Raw genomic sequence first — 12,979 nt, 5'->3', positions numbered from 1 at the left:
GGGGGGGGGGGGGGGGGGGGGGGGGGGGGGGGGGGGGGGGGGGGGGGGGGGGGGGGGGGGGCTATGTATTTGTATCACCCGTGTAGATTTGATTCTATCTACGCTCAGAGTCGGTGATAAAGGCATAGGAGTCTGTTTACTTCAGAAAAAATTAGAAGTTCAAATTTTGCACTGACTAGTGAATTGAATTTTGTTTTTTTTGTATATGATAGGGAAGTTTGTGCCCGGGGCTGCTGCAACCGACCCATCGAGCCTTTTGGTGGTGGCTATGGCCAATGCCTTTGCTTTGGCCTCAGCCGTTTACATTGCTGCCAACGTCTCCGGCGGACATGTCAACCCGGCGGTGACGTTCGGGATGGCGGTCGGCGGCCATATCAGTGTTCCTACTGCTCTCTTTTACTGGTTTGCTCAAATGCTTGCCTCTATCATGGCTTGCATTGTTCTTAGAGTCACCATTGTTGGACAGGTAAATAATTGGCTTATTAGAACTTGGATTGAAAAAGCTTTTGAGTTGAGTAGTGATTTAACATGGTCGTATGAAACTTTTTTCTAGCGCGTTCCAAGCTATGTCATCGCCGAGGAAATGACGGGCTTCGGAGCGTCGGTGGTAGAAGGTGTATTGACGTTTGCTCTAGTGTACACTGTTTTTGTCGCTAGTGACCAGAGAAGAGGTTCATGCAGTGCGATCGGTGCTGTGATGGTCGGGCTGATGGCCGGAGCCAATGTGCTGGCTGCCGGGCCATTTTCCGGTGGATCGGTGAACCCAGCGTGTGCGTTCGGGTCGGCAATTGTGGCTGGGAGTTTCAAGAACCAGGCAGTGTACTGGATCGGGCCGTTGATCGGAGCAGCTCTGGCCGGGATTGTTCACGATAATGTGGTTTTTCCGACTGAAAATGTAGATTCTTTCACAGGGGTTCCTGACGCTGTTGCTGTGTAAAAATTTAATGTTTTTGCATTAGTTCTTGTAGTTTATTTTATAACGTGTTTATAATGAATTTTTATTTTAACTTGTTGTCAAGTTCTATATTTTATATGATTTATTGGGTAGAAGTTATTTCATTCTTTAATGATATTTTTAAGTTTATTATCGCCCGTTACTTATCATGTTTAGCTTTAATGTTTTAAACTCCTAAAAAAGTGGATTGTGAGATCTCACACCAGTTGGAGAGGGTAACTAAACATTTATAGTGTGTTTTAAATATTTTGAGAGAAAGCCCAAAAATGACAACCCAAAGTGGATAATCGATGGGCTTATGCTGTTACACATTTTATCTGTAATCAAATAATACCTAAGCTCAAATGATGTCACAATTCCCACTCAAATTCCCACTCAAATAGCAAATATATATATATTTTTTTTTAATTGTGCAAGGATATTATTAAAATTTTAAAAAATTAATAAAAATAATAAAGTTTGTATATAATTTAAGAAATAAAAATAAACTTAAAAGTATTTATTTATTTATTTTTATTGTAAGCTATTATTAAAATTTTTGAAAATTAATAAACAAAATTGGATATTTATTGATAATTTCTATAATTTAAGGAAATAAAACTAAATAAAAAGAAAAAGAAAAAACCATCCGCCCGGGTTTTTTATTTCTTTAGCTCACTCCGGGCTACGTATCCAAAGCTGAAACCGCACCTTCATCTCCGGTGAAGCTAATCTCACAGTGTACACCAATGGCGGTAGCTCCCTTCTCCTCTAGTTTATTCTCTCCATTTCCTTCTATCTTCAAAACCTCATTATTCACCTCCACATCCTTCAAAACTCAATCAACTTCCCCCCTCATACTCTCCCAATTCTCACTCGAAACCCACCACAAAAAACCTCCAACCGCCGACCCACCCGAATTCGACGGCACTGGCGCCGCCGCGCCGACCCGAGGCGACCGATTCCTCGAACACCATCATTCCGTCGAAGCTGTCAACTTCGTTCTCAAAGAGAACAAGAAGAATCAGAAAAAAAAGAAGGATAAGGCGTTGAAGGTTTCTTTGGCGGTTGCTTCTTGCTATGGCTGTGGTGCTCCGTTGCAGACCTTGGAATCGGATGCTCCGGGTTATGTGGAACCGGAAACCTACGAATTAGTACGTACTTGTATTTAGGTTGTGATATATATGTATTTTTATTTTTTATTTTTAAATTAAATGTGTAATTCTGAGAATTCATGAGTGGGAAAAAACCGATGTATTATACTTTTCCAGTTTCTGGACCTGGTAGTGGGGGTTTAGATTTGATTCTGGGGCTTTCAAGAGGTTAGTTGATAGGCTATTTTAGAAGATATATTTAGGAACTGTGCCATTTTCCCCTCAGTTTTACTGGATTTTTGGTGCTGATTTGAATTTGAGCGGATAGGGTTATATGATATGAATTGTCTAGACTGCAGTTTTTACGAAAATACTGTTAAATTTTATTGTCTTATAGTAATCTTATAGATTGGAGCATGCTCTTGAATTACATTTGTTTGATGTCTGTTCATGGGCAGAAAAAGAAGCATCACCAACTTAGAAGAGTTATATGTGGGAGGTGCCGCCTCTTATCTCATGGTCACATGATAACTGCTGTGGGTGGAAATGGAGGTTATTCAGGGGGAAAGCAATTCATTACGGCTGAGGAGCTTCGAGTAAAGCTCTCTCACTTACGTTACGAGAAAGCTTTGATTGTGAAATTGGTAAGCCTAGGCTGTCTGTCCTTTTTGATTTACCCTGAAGTGAAGTCGAGATATGCACAGTTTCCGAGTGTAATATGGTGTTTCTCCCTCTTTTTCTGGCAATGTGTTTAGGTTGATATAGTTGACTTTAATGGAAGTTTTTTGGCACGTGTGCGTGATCTTGCTGGTGCGAATCCAATAATACTGGTGGTCACTAAGGTGGTATTTTGCACTTTTATGTTGGGTCTCATGATGATATTGATGAATAGTGAATAACTTCCTTTCATGTTCTTCGGACTAATAATGATTTATGTAGGTTGATCTCCTTCCCAAGGGGACTGATCTGAACTGTATTGGTGATTGGGTTGTGGAGGCCACTGTAAAAAAGAAGCTTAGGTAAGTTGGATTATTTTTGGCCTAGTGGAATGTTTTTCCATCTACATCATTTTGAAAGTATCGAATGTTCTTTTGTGGAATACTTCTTATACAAGAATCGATCTTACATTAACTAAAGCATTCATAAAGTTTTAGTTATTGTGATTTATCGTTCAGTTAGAGCACGAGCATGATCTTTATGATCTGAAGTTTCTAGTTGGACTTCTATATGAAGAACTTTTTAAACTTTGTAGTGTTCTGAGTGTCCATCTGACGAGCTCGAAGTCTTTGGTTGGAGTAGCTGGAGTAGTCGCGGATATTCAAAAGGAGAAAAAGGTTTGTACATGTTCACTCTGATAAATTTCACAAGTCAACCAGCCAACTACTTTGATATAGTCTAACTATTGGCCTCATGCAATATTTAATAGGATCATGGAAGTGTTAGGAAGTTTAAAAGTTCATTATATCAGCACTAATAGCCATAGTAATCCAGCCACAAGTTCTATATCTACATAGTTTTTAAATTTTAAAGTAGGTATCTTAACTAGTATGCACTTTTTCCTTTCCTTACAGGTTGCATATTTGAGTTTATGTTCTCAACTTCTGCTTGTCTCTGCTTTTTTTTATAAGAACATGCTGTCCCTGTTTTATTACACCCTATTTACTACTGAACCTTCGATTTCATTTTTCTGGTGCAGGGGCGGGATGTCTACATTCTGGTTAGTATACAATTAAATTTAAGCAAAATAGTTGTTATGGTACACATATCATTTATCTTCACTTCCACTAATAAATTGATAAATAATTATAGAAGTTTAATGTGAGAGTACTAATAGGGTTATTTTGGGAATAGTTATAGAGTAAGGGTATAATGGTAATTTGTTAGAGGTAGTTTGGTTATAAATAGGAGTTTAGGAAGAGATCATATTTTTGGTACGTCCCGCCATCAATCCCTCTCGAAAGGCTATTGTTATCATAATTTATTCTTGGATAGCGCAACATCATTCTATCTTTGTGTTACTTGTGTTTGGTATCCTCACAAATAGATAACTGAATATTTATTCGCATAAAACAGGAGCAAAACATAATTTCACCTTTAAGTATGAAATTTGACATTTGTTTATTTATTATTATTATTATTATTTAAATTGATTCATATGCTACTAATCACATGTAAAACCAAAGCATGCCTCATTATGTAGAAAAACCAGGTTAGGCCGCACTATTCTCAAATCCTACAAGTTTCCTTTTTCTTCTCAATTCTTCTTCTCCTAATTTCTCTGCATTATAGGCTTCTACTCTATCCTCCTTTTCATCTTAATTAAATTTTATTACCAATTGTGGCTGCTCGGATGACCTCTTCTCTTGGAATTTGAAAATAACAGGGAAAATAGCTTTTCGTTATTTTTCTTCCGGTATAGGAAAATTTGTTTTGAGTTTACATGTCATCATGACTTTTGTAGATAATATGATAACACGATTAATGAGACTTCATTTTCACTTGACATGCGTGTAGGGCTCAGCTAATGTTGGGAAGTCTGCTTTCATCAACGCTTTGTTGAGTGAGTACCTTTTCCTTTTTATTATCTATATAGCATTCACAATATCATTGAAGGATGCTGAGTATATGCCAAGCTTTGATAGGGTGACACTGTGTCTAATGTCCCAATTATTTCTTTGCTGATTTGTAATTAGTAATTTTGTGACTAATGTATATGCCCCTTTTCAATTTCGTTCCAATTTTTTAGAAGTTTCAATTTTATCCTTTATGTATTAAGTTATTTCAGTACTATAATGTATAGTAGGATTTTTGTGGGTCTGTTTTCTTTCTTTTTTACAAGATGTGTGAACTTGAAGCAACCAGCTAAAGACTTCCTATAGAAACAAACCAACAAACCTGATGGGTCCATTTTCGACAACAATCCAGTACTAATTTAGGGTACGTGGGGAGAAGATAATATAATAGGATTATCCATTAAATTTGGCGTGGAACCAATTCACGCCATGATAAAGATTTAAGGGAAGCATTAAGCAATGAGAAGTGTGGTTCTAATGATAGTGGTGTTCCAAGTAATTTAATTGTGGAAGTAGTCAAGAAATTGGCATTGCCGAGGAATGAGAGCTTTAGGAAGGTGGGGAATATTATAGGTAGTGTGTGGAGGCCAAATGACACCCAAATTTCTTACACTGATCATCTTAATGGTAATGAAATTCGAACTTACTCTTTTCAAGAGTCGAGCTATAGTAAACGAGCTCAATGATGCTTGTCTAGGAATCTGCATGGTGTCCTTCAACTGATTAACATTGAATCCAGTTTCCACTTTTTAGTCTACTCTTTTCTGGTAGTTCGATTGCTGTCAGTTTTCATGGCCACAATCAACTTCTTAAACTAACGGTTGATGGCAGAGAAGATGGCTGAAAGGGATCCGGTTGCCGCAGCAGCTCAAAAATACAGACCCATACAATCTGCTGTTCCTGGAACTACTTTAGGTCCAATACAAATTGATGCTTTCTTAGGAGGAGGGGTATGTGTTAGTTTTACTGAATTTTTGTATATGAAGTTGCCTTATGATATATATATGTTGTCCAACAGAGTTCCTGTCCTGTTTGCCTAACCTGTGATTCCAAACTATATTCATTCTAGGGAAGTTATTAGGGTTTTTTTTTTTCGCAGAAAATATTTGACACACCTGGAGTCCATCTCCACCATAGGCTAGCTGCGGTCGTTCAATCAGAAGATCTTCCTGCCCTGGCTCCTCAAAGTCGTCTCAGGGGTCAAAATTTCCAAGTATGCAGACTTGTTCTATAATGGTTACACCTTGCTTTAATCAGTCTTAACCTTATCTTATGTCAGGTTGATCAATTAGCAACTGACAATGAAATGGGAAGCAAGGACTTATCCAGTGGGTTGAATGGATTTTCTATATTTTGGGGAGGTCTTGCGAGAGTAGATTTACCAAAGGTCTTAATTTCAGTTATTAAAACCTTTTTCTGTCGTCAGAAATGTTATTTTTTAATTTAGCATTTCATTTATGTTAACAGGTTCAACCAGAAACATGTTTGACATTTTATGGTCCAAAAGGATTGCAGATCCACGTGGTGCCCACTGAAAAAGCAGATGAATTTTATGAGGTAATTAAAATGCTGTCTGGCATTAGAAAGAACATAGATTAGTTTTTCTAAACTCTCATGTCAGGTAGTAATCAACCGAAGATTATGTATCAGATGAATACTTATCAGTTCGATTTTGAATTTTAAAGTTTGTGTCTAATAGGTCTCAAAATGTAGAAGTTTTTAAGAGATTGATTTTTGTTTTTATATGTAATAGGACTTTAAATTTTAAAGTTGGTAACTGGATGATTTCTCTTACAAATTGACAGAAAGAACTAGGAATTTCACTAACACCTCCATCTGGAAAACAAGCAAGGGATGACTGGAGAGGGCTCGAAGTAATGCGTCAATTGAAGATAAATTTTGAGGACGAGCAAAGGTGCAATACAACTCTTGTTGACTGACAAGTTATGTAAGGGTTGTAACCGCCCAAGCTTACCGCCAGCAAATATTGTCATTTTTGGGGTTTCCCTTTCAAGCTTTCCCTCAAGGTTTTTTAAACGCGTCTACTAGAGAGAGATTTCCACACCCTTATAAAAAATGTTGCATTCTCCTCTCCAATCGATGTGGAATCTCACAATCTACCCCCCTTCATAGTCCAGCGTCCTTGTTGGCATTTGCTTCATTCTCCATTCGATGTGGGACCCTGATAGGAAGGAGGGTGGACACGAGGCGGTGTGCAAATAAGGACGTTGGGCCCTGAAGGGGGTGGATTGAGGGTCACATCGATTGGAGAATGGAGCAAGTGCCAGCAAAGACACTGAGCCTCAAAGAGGGGTGGATTGTGACATCCCACATTTGGTTGGGGAGGAGAACGAAACATTATTTATAAAGGTGTGGAAACTTTACCTAGCAGACAACCTTTTAAAAACTTCGAGGGGAAGCTCGAAAGGAAAAGCTCAAAGAGGACAATATCTACTAGCGGTGGGCTTGGGATGTTACATCTTTTGTAAAATATCCTTTTTCCTCTCCATTGTTATTCCGGATGTGTTGTGGTTGATGTAATCTAGCTGGCTAATAGGTGCATCTCAGGAAATAAGAATTTATCTCTCTTTGCATTTTCTACAGGCCTGCTTGTGATGTGGCTATTTCAGGCTTGGGATGGATCACTGTTGAACGAAAGAAGTCGCTCCATAATAATCACTCAGATTTAGAATCATCCGTTGATGAACTCGAGTTGGCTGTACATGTCCCCAAGCCAGTGGAGATTTTCGTTCGACCTCCCATGCCCGTTGGTAAAGCTGGGTCGGAATGGTATCAGTACCGCGATTTGACAGAAGAGGAAGAGGAAACAAGACCAAGATGGTTTTTTTAGTGTCTTTTAGGTACTCTCTCTACCTCTCTTCATCTATATATGTTTCACGATTAATGGTCTGACTGGGCTGCTGTTTCTTCTGCCTAGGCGAACGAACTGCTACAAAGAAAAGCGACAATGAATTGGTTCGTTTTACAAGCTTATGAATGTTATTGAACTTCGAGGAATCTGAATTAGGCATCTTAATTCTCGACATTCTATTAACGGAGATGCAGATGAAAAAAATCAAGGAAAAAATGTAGAGAGCACACAAATTTGTACAAAAGAGTTGTACGGACAGATGGATAAGAGATGTACTATTATTGAAATAGGTATATATACCATCGATCAAGAGAATTGACAATTGAGATTTGAATTACCCCGTGTTAAATTTAAAACAAAAATGTCAGAGAGAATCACCGGTAAGAATACTCACCGTCCCTTTCTGGGGAGGGAGAGATGATAGGCCGACATTGAAGAACGAGTGCCACATTAATTGACAAAGATGAAGGGAGTAGCTAATCGATTCAAAGACATTCCTTTTCACATAAAGATTACATGTTTTGTTCGATAATCTTACCATACAATCTCTCTAAGCTAATCGATTTTGATACAGGAACAAAACCAAAATAAACACAGCCAAATGCTGAGGAACAACAAATTTCCATATTTTTGTAAAGTTCATTCTCTAAGCTTACTGACACATCAAGTAAACCAGCTCACAAAAGTATGCTCCGAGACCGACTATGAATCACACATACTGTCGTCGTGCATACGTATCTTCGTGAACAAAAACAGGTTGCTGAGTATTTTGTGGTGGAAACTGAGGCTGCCCCAAAGCAATGCCTTGAGCTGGAACAGGGTTCCCCCACAAAGGGCTATTGTTTTTTGCCAAATTTAAAGTGAGGTAATAGACTATTGCTAATAGAACACTTGCAAATGACAGAACGGCGCCTCCAGCGAAGACTCCGGGTTTCACGACATAGCAATAATAGTAGTAGTTACCGAAGTACATAGTCCCGCCACCGTGCTGGTCGTTAAGGGCAGCACCGGTCAGCAACAACAAGAAGGCTATAACAAAACTGAACCTGAGAATGCAGCACGGAATATGACGTCAAGATATAGAGTAATGGTGTAAAGTGCAAGATTATGATCTTAAATTCCCCAAAATGTGTAGGATTTGCAAGTGAATTCACAGAGAATATCACAAGAAGACAGCAAAAGAAAACCCAACTTTCCTTGCAAAATCACCAATATTGGGTGACAAATCTAGAACGGAGGTGCTTCCACATCCCAATCTAGAACTTGTGGAGGCGACAACAGCGATAACCGAACAAGGGTGACCACGAACGGAAGAGACAATGTGTATATACATACACACACAACTAGTGTCTAACATATCTATTGCACTAACAAGTGTCCAAAATGTGTCAGAAGTGTAACAACTCAAGTCCACTGCTGACAGATATTGTCCTCTTTGTGCTTTCTCTTTTAGGCTTCCCCTCAAGGCTTTTAAAATGTGTCTGCTAGGGAGAAGTTTCTACACCCTTATAAGGAATGTCTCGTTCCCCTCTCCAACCGATGTGGGATCTCACAATCCACCTTTCTTGGGAGCCCAGCGTCCTTGCTTGGTGTTTGTCTCTGATATCATTTGTAACATCCCAAACCCACTGCTACTAGATATTGTCCTCTTTGGCTTTCCCTTCCAGGCTTTCCCTTCCAAGCTTTCCCTCAAGGTTTTAAAACACATTTGCTAGGGAGAGGTTTCCACACCCTTATTAGGAATGTTTCGTTCCCGTCTCCCACCGATGTGGGATCTCACAATCCACCCTCCTTGGGAGCCCAACATCCTCGCTAGCAAACTGCTCTGTATCTAGCTCTTATACCATTTGTAACAGTCCAAACCCACCGTTGCAAATATTGTCCTCTTTGGGCTTTCTCTTCTGGGATTCCTCTCAAGACTTTAAAACGACTTTAAAACACGTCTACCAGGGAGAGGTTTCCACACCCTTATAAGAAATGTTTCGTTCCCCTCTCCGACCGACGTGGGATCTCACACGAAGTGCCCAACATGTGTTAGATATGAACACGCTAACCAAATTAAAGTGTTCGTGATTCTTAGTCTCCTACCAAAAATTACATAATTTCCAACTATCTCAAAGGTGAGGCTCAGTATTAGCTCAAATTCATAAAAATAATGTTTGTTTCTCTCGTAAACAGACATGTAATTGTAAAAATAAGATGAAATGGTCGAGAGAACAGTTACCAAGAAATAACGAAGCTCAGGAGTGCTACTTTCCAATTAGGATTGGAAGGGTTTGGACTTCTTTTGCAACAAATGCAACCACTTGAAACATTTACAATTAGTTGTGCAATCAACAGAGAAATTGCAGCAGTTAAACCAAGACCCATGGCTGGACTCCGCGGATATGCACACTCAGATGTGGAGATAAACTGAACCTGAGAGCCCTGTTACATAAATTGGAATCAATGTTACTCCTTTTCATGGATTCAGGAAACAAATTACAAACTAAGAACAATAAATAATACCAAAAGAACAATGGGTAATAACGCCATCTAAATATCAGTTCAATGATTAGACGGTAGTGTCCGCAACTGTTAACTGAAATTGAATAATAACGTTGCATTTTTTATAAGGGTGTGGAAACCTCTCCCTAACAGCATTTTAAAAACCTTAAGGGAAAGCCCAAATAGGACAATATTTGCTAGGAGCTTGAGTTGTTACAATGGTATCAGAACTAAATACTGGGTGGTGTAAGCGAGGACGTTGACCCCCAAAGGAGGGTGCACAATGGAGGGTGTGCCAGCGAGAACGTTGGGCTTTGAAGGGGATTGTATTGTGAGATCCTACATCGATTGGAGAGGGGAATGAGTGCCAGCAAGGACGCTAGGGCTCGAAGGGGTGGATTGTGAGATCCCACCTCAGTTAGGGAGGAGAATGAAACATTATTTATATGGGTGTGAAAACTTCTCCCTAGCATACACATTTTAAAACCTTAAGGGAAACCTAACAGGAAAAGCCCAAAGAGGACAATATCTGCAAGAAGATGATGGGTTAGACCCTCCAAATATCTTCAATTGAGTTTTTACTTTGAATGATTCTTCCCACTCCTCAAAGTAAAATGATTTCCTAAGGATCTAAATCCTCGTTCCCTATTGGGTGAAATACCTCCGATCTCTATATGATAGGCATAATAAAGTCATATCAAGTTCCTAATCCAATCGTTCCACTTTGGCATGATGTTCTTCCAATATTAGATTCACATAGAACATCCCACAACCATACACACAAGGCGTATAAAACAAGTATGAGGCTCAAACTTAGAAGTGTTGCACCTCTTGAAATGAGTGCTACATCACACCATTCACCCCTTGAGACGAGTGCTACATCACACCTCTAATGGTGGTTGACAAAGCTTCGAGTGAACCTAAAATAGGCCATGGGCTTGTGCGGAGATGATACCAGCCCTCTTGAGATAAGCTAGGTTCTGCTCATGGTTATTTATGTTATTCTTTTTGTCAATCTTATTCCAATTTCAATCAAAAGTGGTACCTTTCAGAAGAACATAGAGGGAGCCCATTTGGTGGGTGATTCTTGTTGTACTCCTGTATTTGGCCATGTTTTGTTTTGTGATCAATACATTTTTCATTTATTAGCAAACACCTGTTATTATAATAAAAAGAATAAACAATGGAGGAGGAGGAGATGAAGAACAAAGCGGATCAACGGTTGAGGATTATTGGGAGTGAGTCCCACATTGGTTAATTTAGTGGAAGATCATGGGTTTATAAGAGAGGAATACTCTCTTCATTGGTATGAGGCCTTGTGGGTAAGCCCAAAGCAAAACCATGAGAGCTTATGCTCAAAGTGGACAATATCCATACCATTATGGAGAATTGTGTTCGTAACTCATAGTGAGTAGATGTTGTCCTCTTTTGGGGTTCCCCTCAAAGTTTTTAAAACGTGTCTACTAAGGAAAGATTTCCACACACCTTGAGACCTTTTACATCTCAATTATCTTAATTCCTCAGTTCAACCATCCAAGATCTCAAGCACCAATCTTAATCAGTAGTTGTATGTTGATTCAGTGAGAAACTATCAACATACATGAGAAAAACTGGATAGAGAGCATTGGTTGCCGCAGCTGTTTTAGAGACAAGGCTCGATATCGAGAGGAAAATAGATAAGAGGTCTGCTAGTTACGATCTAGCACTATGCTATAGGAACGAAACTAGACTAGACTGTCCGGCCTCCTTTCACCCAACCATTCCAATAGTTATGATCCGGATAGAGAGAGTTGGTTGCCGCCGCTGTTTTGGAGACAAGTCTCGATTCGACAACTCGACAATAGGGCAAGACCCGATATCAAGAAGAGAATAGATAAGAGGTCCACTAGTTACTATCGAGCACTATGCTATAGTAACGAAACTAGACTAAACTGCCCTACCTCCTTCCACCCACAAACAAGGACTGCAACCATTCCAATAAGATACATTACCTTCTAGAGTTCAGTAGAGACATGAACAAGAGAAAACAAACTTTCCCCATTCCATTTTCCTCAGTAATTTCAGAAGCCAAGAGAATGATCACGAAATGCAAGAGAAACCCAGGAACACAAAACCAAATGCAAGTGAAATCCAATGCAAAAAAGGGGAAATCATAAGAAATGACCTTGATTCTTGTAGCCTCAGCAACGAAAGCAGTAACAGATGATAAAATTCCGAGTAAACCCACAATAGAACACACCACCAAAACCCTTCTCTCCATCCCAATGAGGAGGATGATGAGTTGTTTACAGAATCTGTGTATGAAAACTCTGAAACCCCTTTTTTCTTTTTTTGTTGTATTTGTTGGTGGGGCTTTGGTATGGTTTTGCTTTTGTTGGTGTATTCGCCAATCTTTGGGTGTTTGCTTAAAACGTAAAGTTGGTCCTTTATTTGTTTTCGCCCCTCCCCTGTGTCACACTATTTTGTTTCTGTTCTTCGCACAACATAATTATGAGTGGAAATCATAGTTAACTTTCTTGGATTTCCAAAATAAATTTTGGAAGTATTATGGTTTATAAACTTTATGGTAACCCATAAGAATTTATATTTTTCAAGTGGAGAGTTATCGAAGATCGTGACTTAGAGATATTTATTTTACTGAGGAGACGAGGTCTTAGGGACCTTCCAAAGGGATCCCCGATTTATATAAGAAACGAGGGAAGGAGTAGAGAACATTTTTTCTTATTAAATAAATGGGATCCGGAACGGGATTATATTCTTCCTCCCCATCCCAACTCAGTTTAATTTAAATCTTAACACATACAACATAAGAATGAGATATTGATTTATTAAGATTTCTTTTACAATTTTTTTTAAGAAATAAAAACTTTAAAATAACTATTTTTTTTAAAAAAAAAATAAACGGACAAAACGAACCCAATTCCAATAAACTTCCCACTTAGTCCCGCGAAAAGAAAGACAAGAAAAGCTTCTTCGTCGCCTCCCTATCACATAGACATCTCAATTGTGACTAGAATTT

The 12,979-nt window shown here is 38.9% G+C and overlaps 3 protein-coding genes across 3 annotated transcripts in view; 2 read left to right on the top strand and 1 right to left on the bottom strand.

The window, feature by feature from the left end:
- LOC111468856 (probable aquaporin TIP5-1) overlaps nucleotides 1–937 on the top strand; it is a 1,335-nt gene extending 398 nt beyond the window's left edge. The window contains exons 2-3 of the mRNA XM_023113985.1: nucleotides 213–466; nucleotides 554–937. Coding sequence (XP_022969753.1) covers nucleotides 213–466; nucleotides 554–937 — 638 coding nt within the window. The remainder of the gene's footprint in view (nucleotides 1–212; nucleotides 467–553) is intronic.
- A 659-nt stretch (nucleotides 938–1,596) lies between these two features.
- Nucleotides 1,597–7,802, top strand: LOC111468852 (NO-associated protein 1, chloroplastic/mitochondrial). The gene is made up of 14 exons (XM_023113979.1): nucleotides 1,597–2,088; nucleotides 2,487–2,672; nucleotides 2,784–2,870; nucleotides 2,968–3,047; nucleotides 3,281–3,362; nucleotides 3,725–3,745; nucleotides 4,543–4,588; nucleotides 5,433–5,551; nucleotides 5,701–5,814; nucleotides 5,881–5,988; nucleotides 6,069–6,158; nucleotides 6,407–6,516; nucleotides 7,206–7,462; nucleotides 7,540–7,802. The coding sequence occupies exons 1-13, from the start codon at nucleotides 1,684–1,686 to the stop codon at nucleotides 7,450–7,452; spliced, it is 1,695 nt and encodes a 564-aa protein (XP_022969747.1). The 5' UTR covers nucleotides 1,597–1,683; the 3' UTR covers nucleotides 7,453–7,462; nucleotides 7,540–7,802.
- Nucleotides 7,803–8,099: 297 nt separating this feature from the next.
- On the bottom strand, nucleotides 8,100–12,304 carry LOC111468857. The gene is made up of 3 exons (XM_023113986.1): nucleotides 12,125–12,304; nucleotides 9,698–9,900; nucleotides 8,100–8,519 (listed from the first exon to the last, which is right to left on the bottom strand). The coding sequence occupies exons 1-3, from the start codon at nucleotides 12,218–12,220 to the stop codon at nucleotides 8,183–8,185; spliced, it is 636 nt and encodes a 211-aa protein (XP_022969754.1). The 5' UTR covers nucleotides 12,221–12,304; the 3' UTR covers nucleotides 8,100–8,182.
- Nucleotides 12,305–12,979: the final 675 nt, after the last annotated feature.

This window comes from Cucurbita maxima, unplaced genomic scaffold (assembly GCF_002738345.1).
Source record: "Cucurbita maxima cultivar Rimu unplaced genomic scaffold, Cmax_1.0 Cma_Scf00038, whole genome shotgun sequence".
NCBI classification, from domain to species: Eukaryota; Viridiplantae; Streptophyta; class Magnoliopsida; order Cucurbitales; family Cucurbitaceae; genus Cucurbita; species Cucurbita maxima.
Note: the sequence above shows the minus strand (reverse complement) of the source record. Positions and strands in the feature narration are given on the sequence as shown.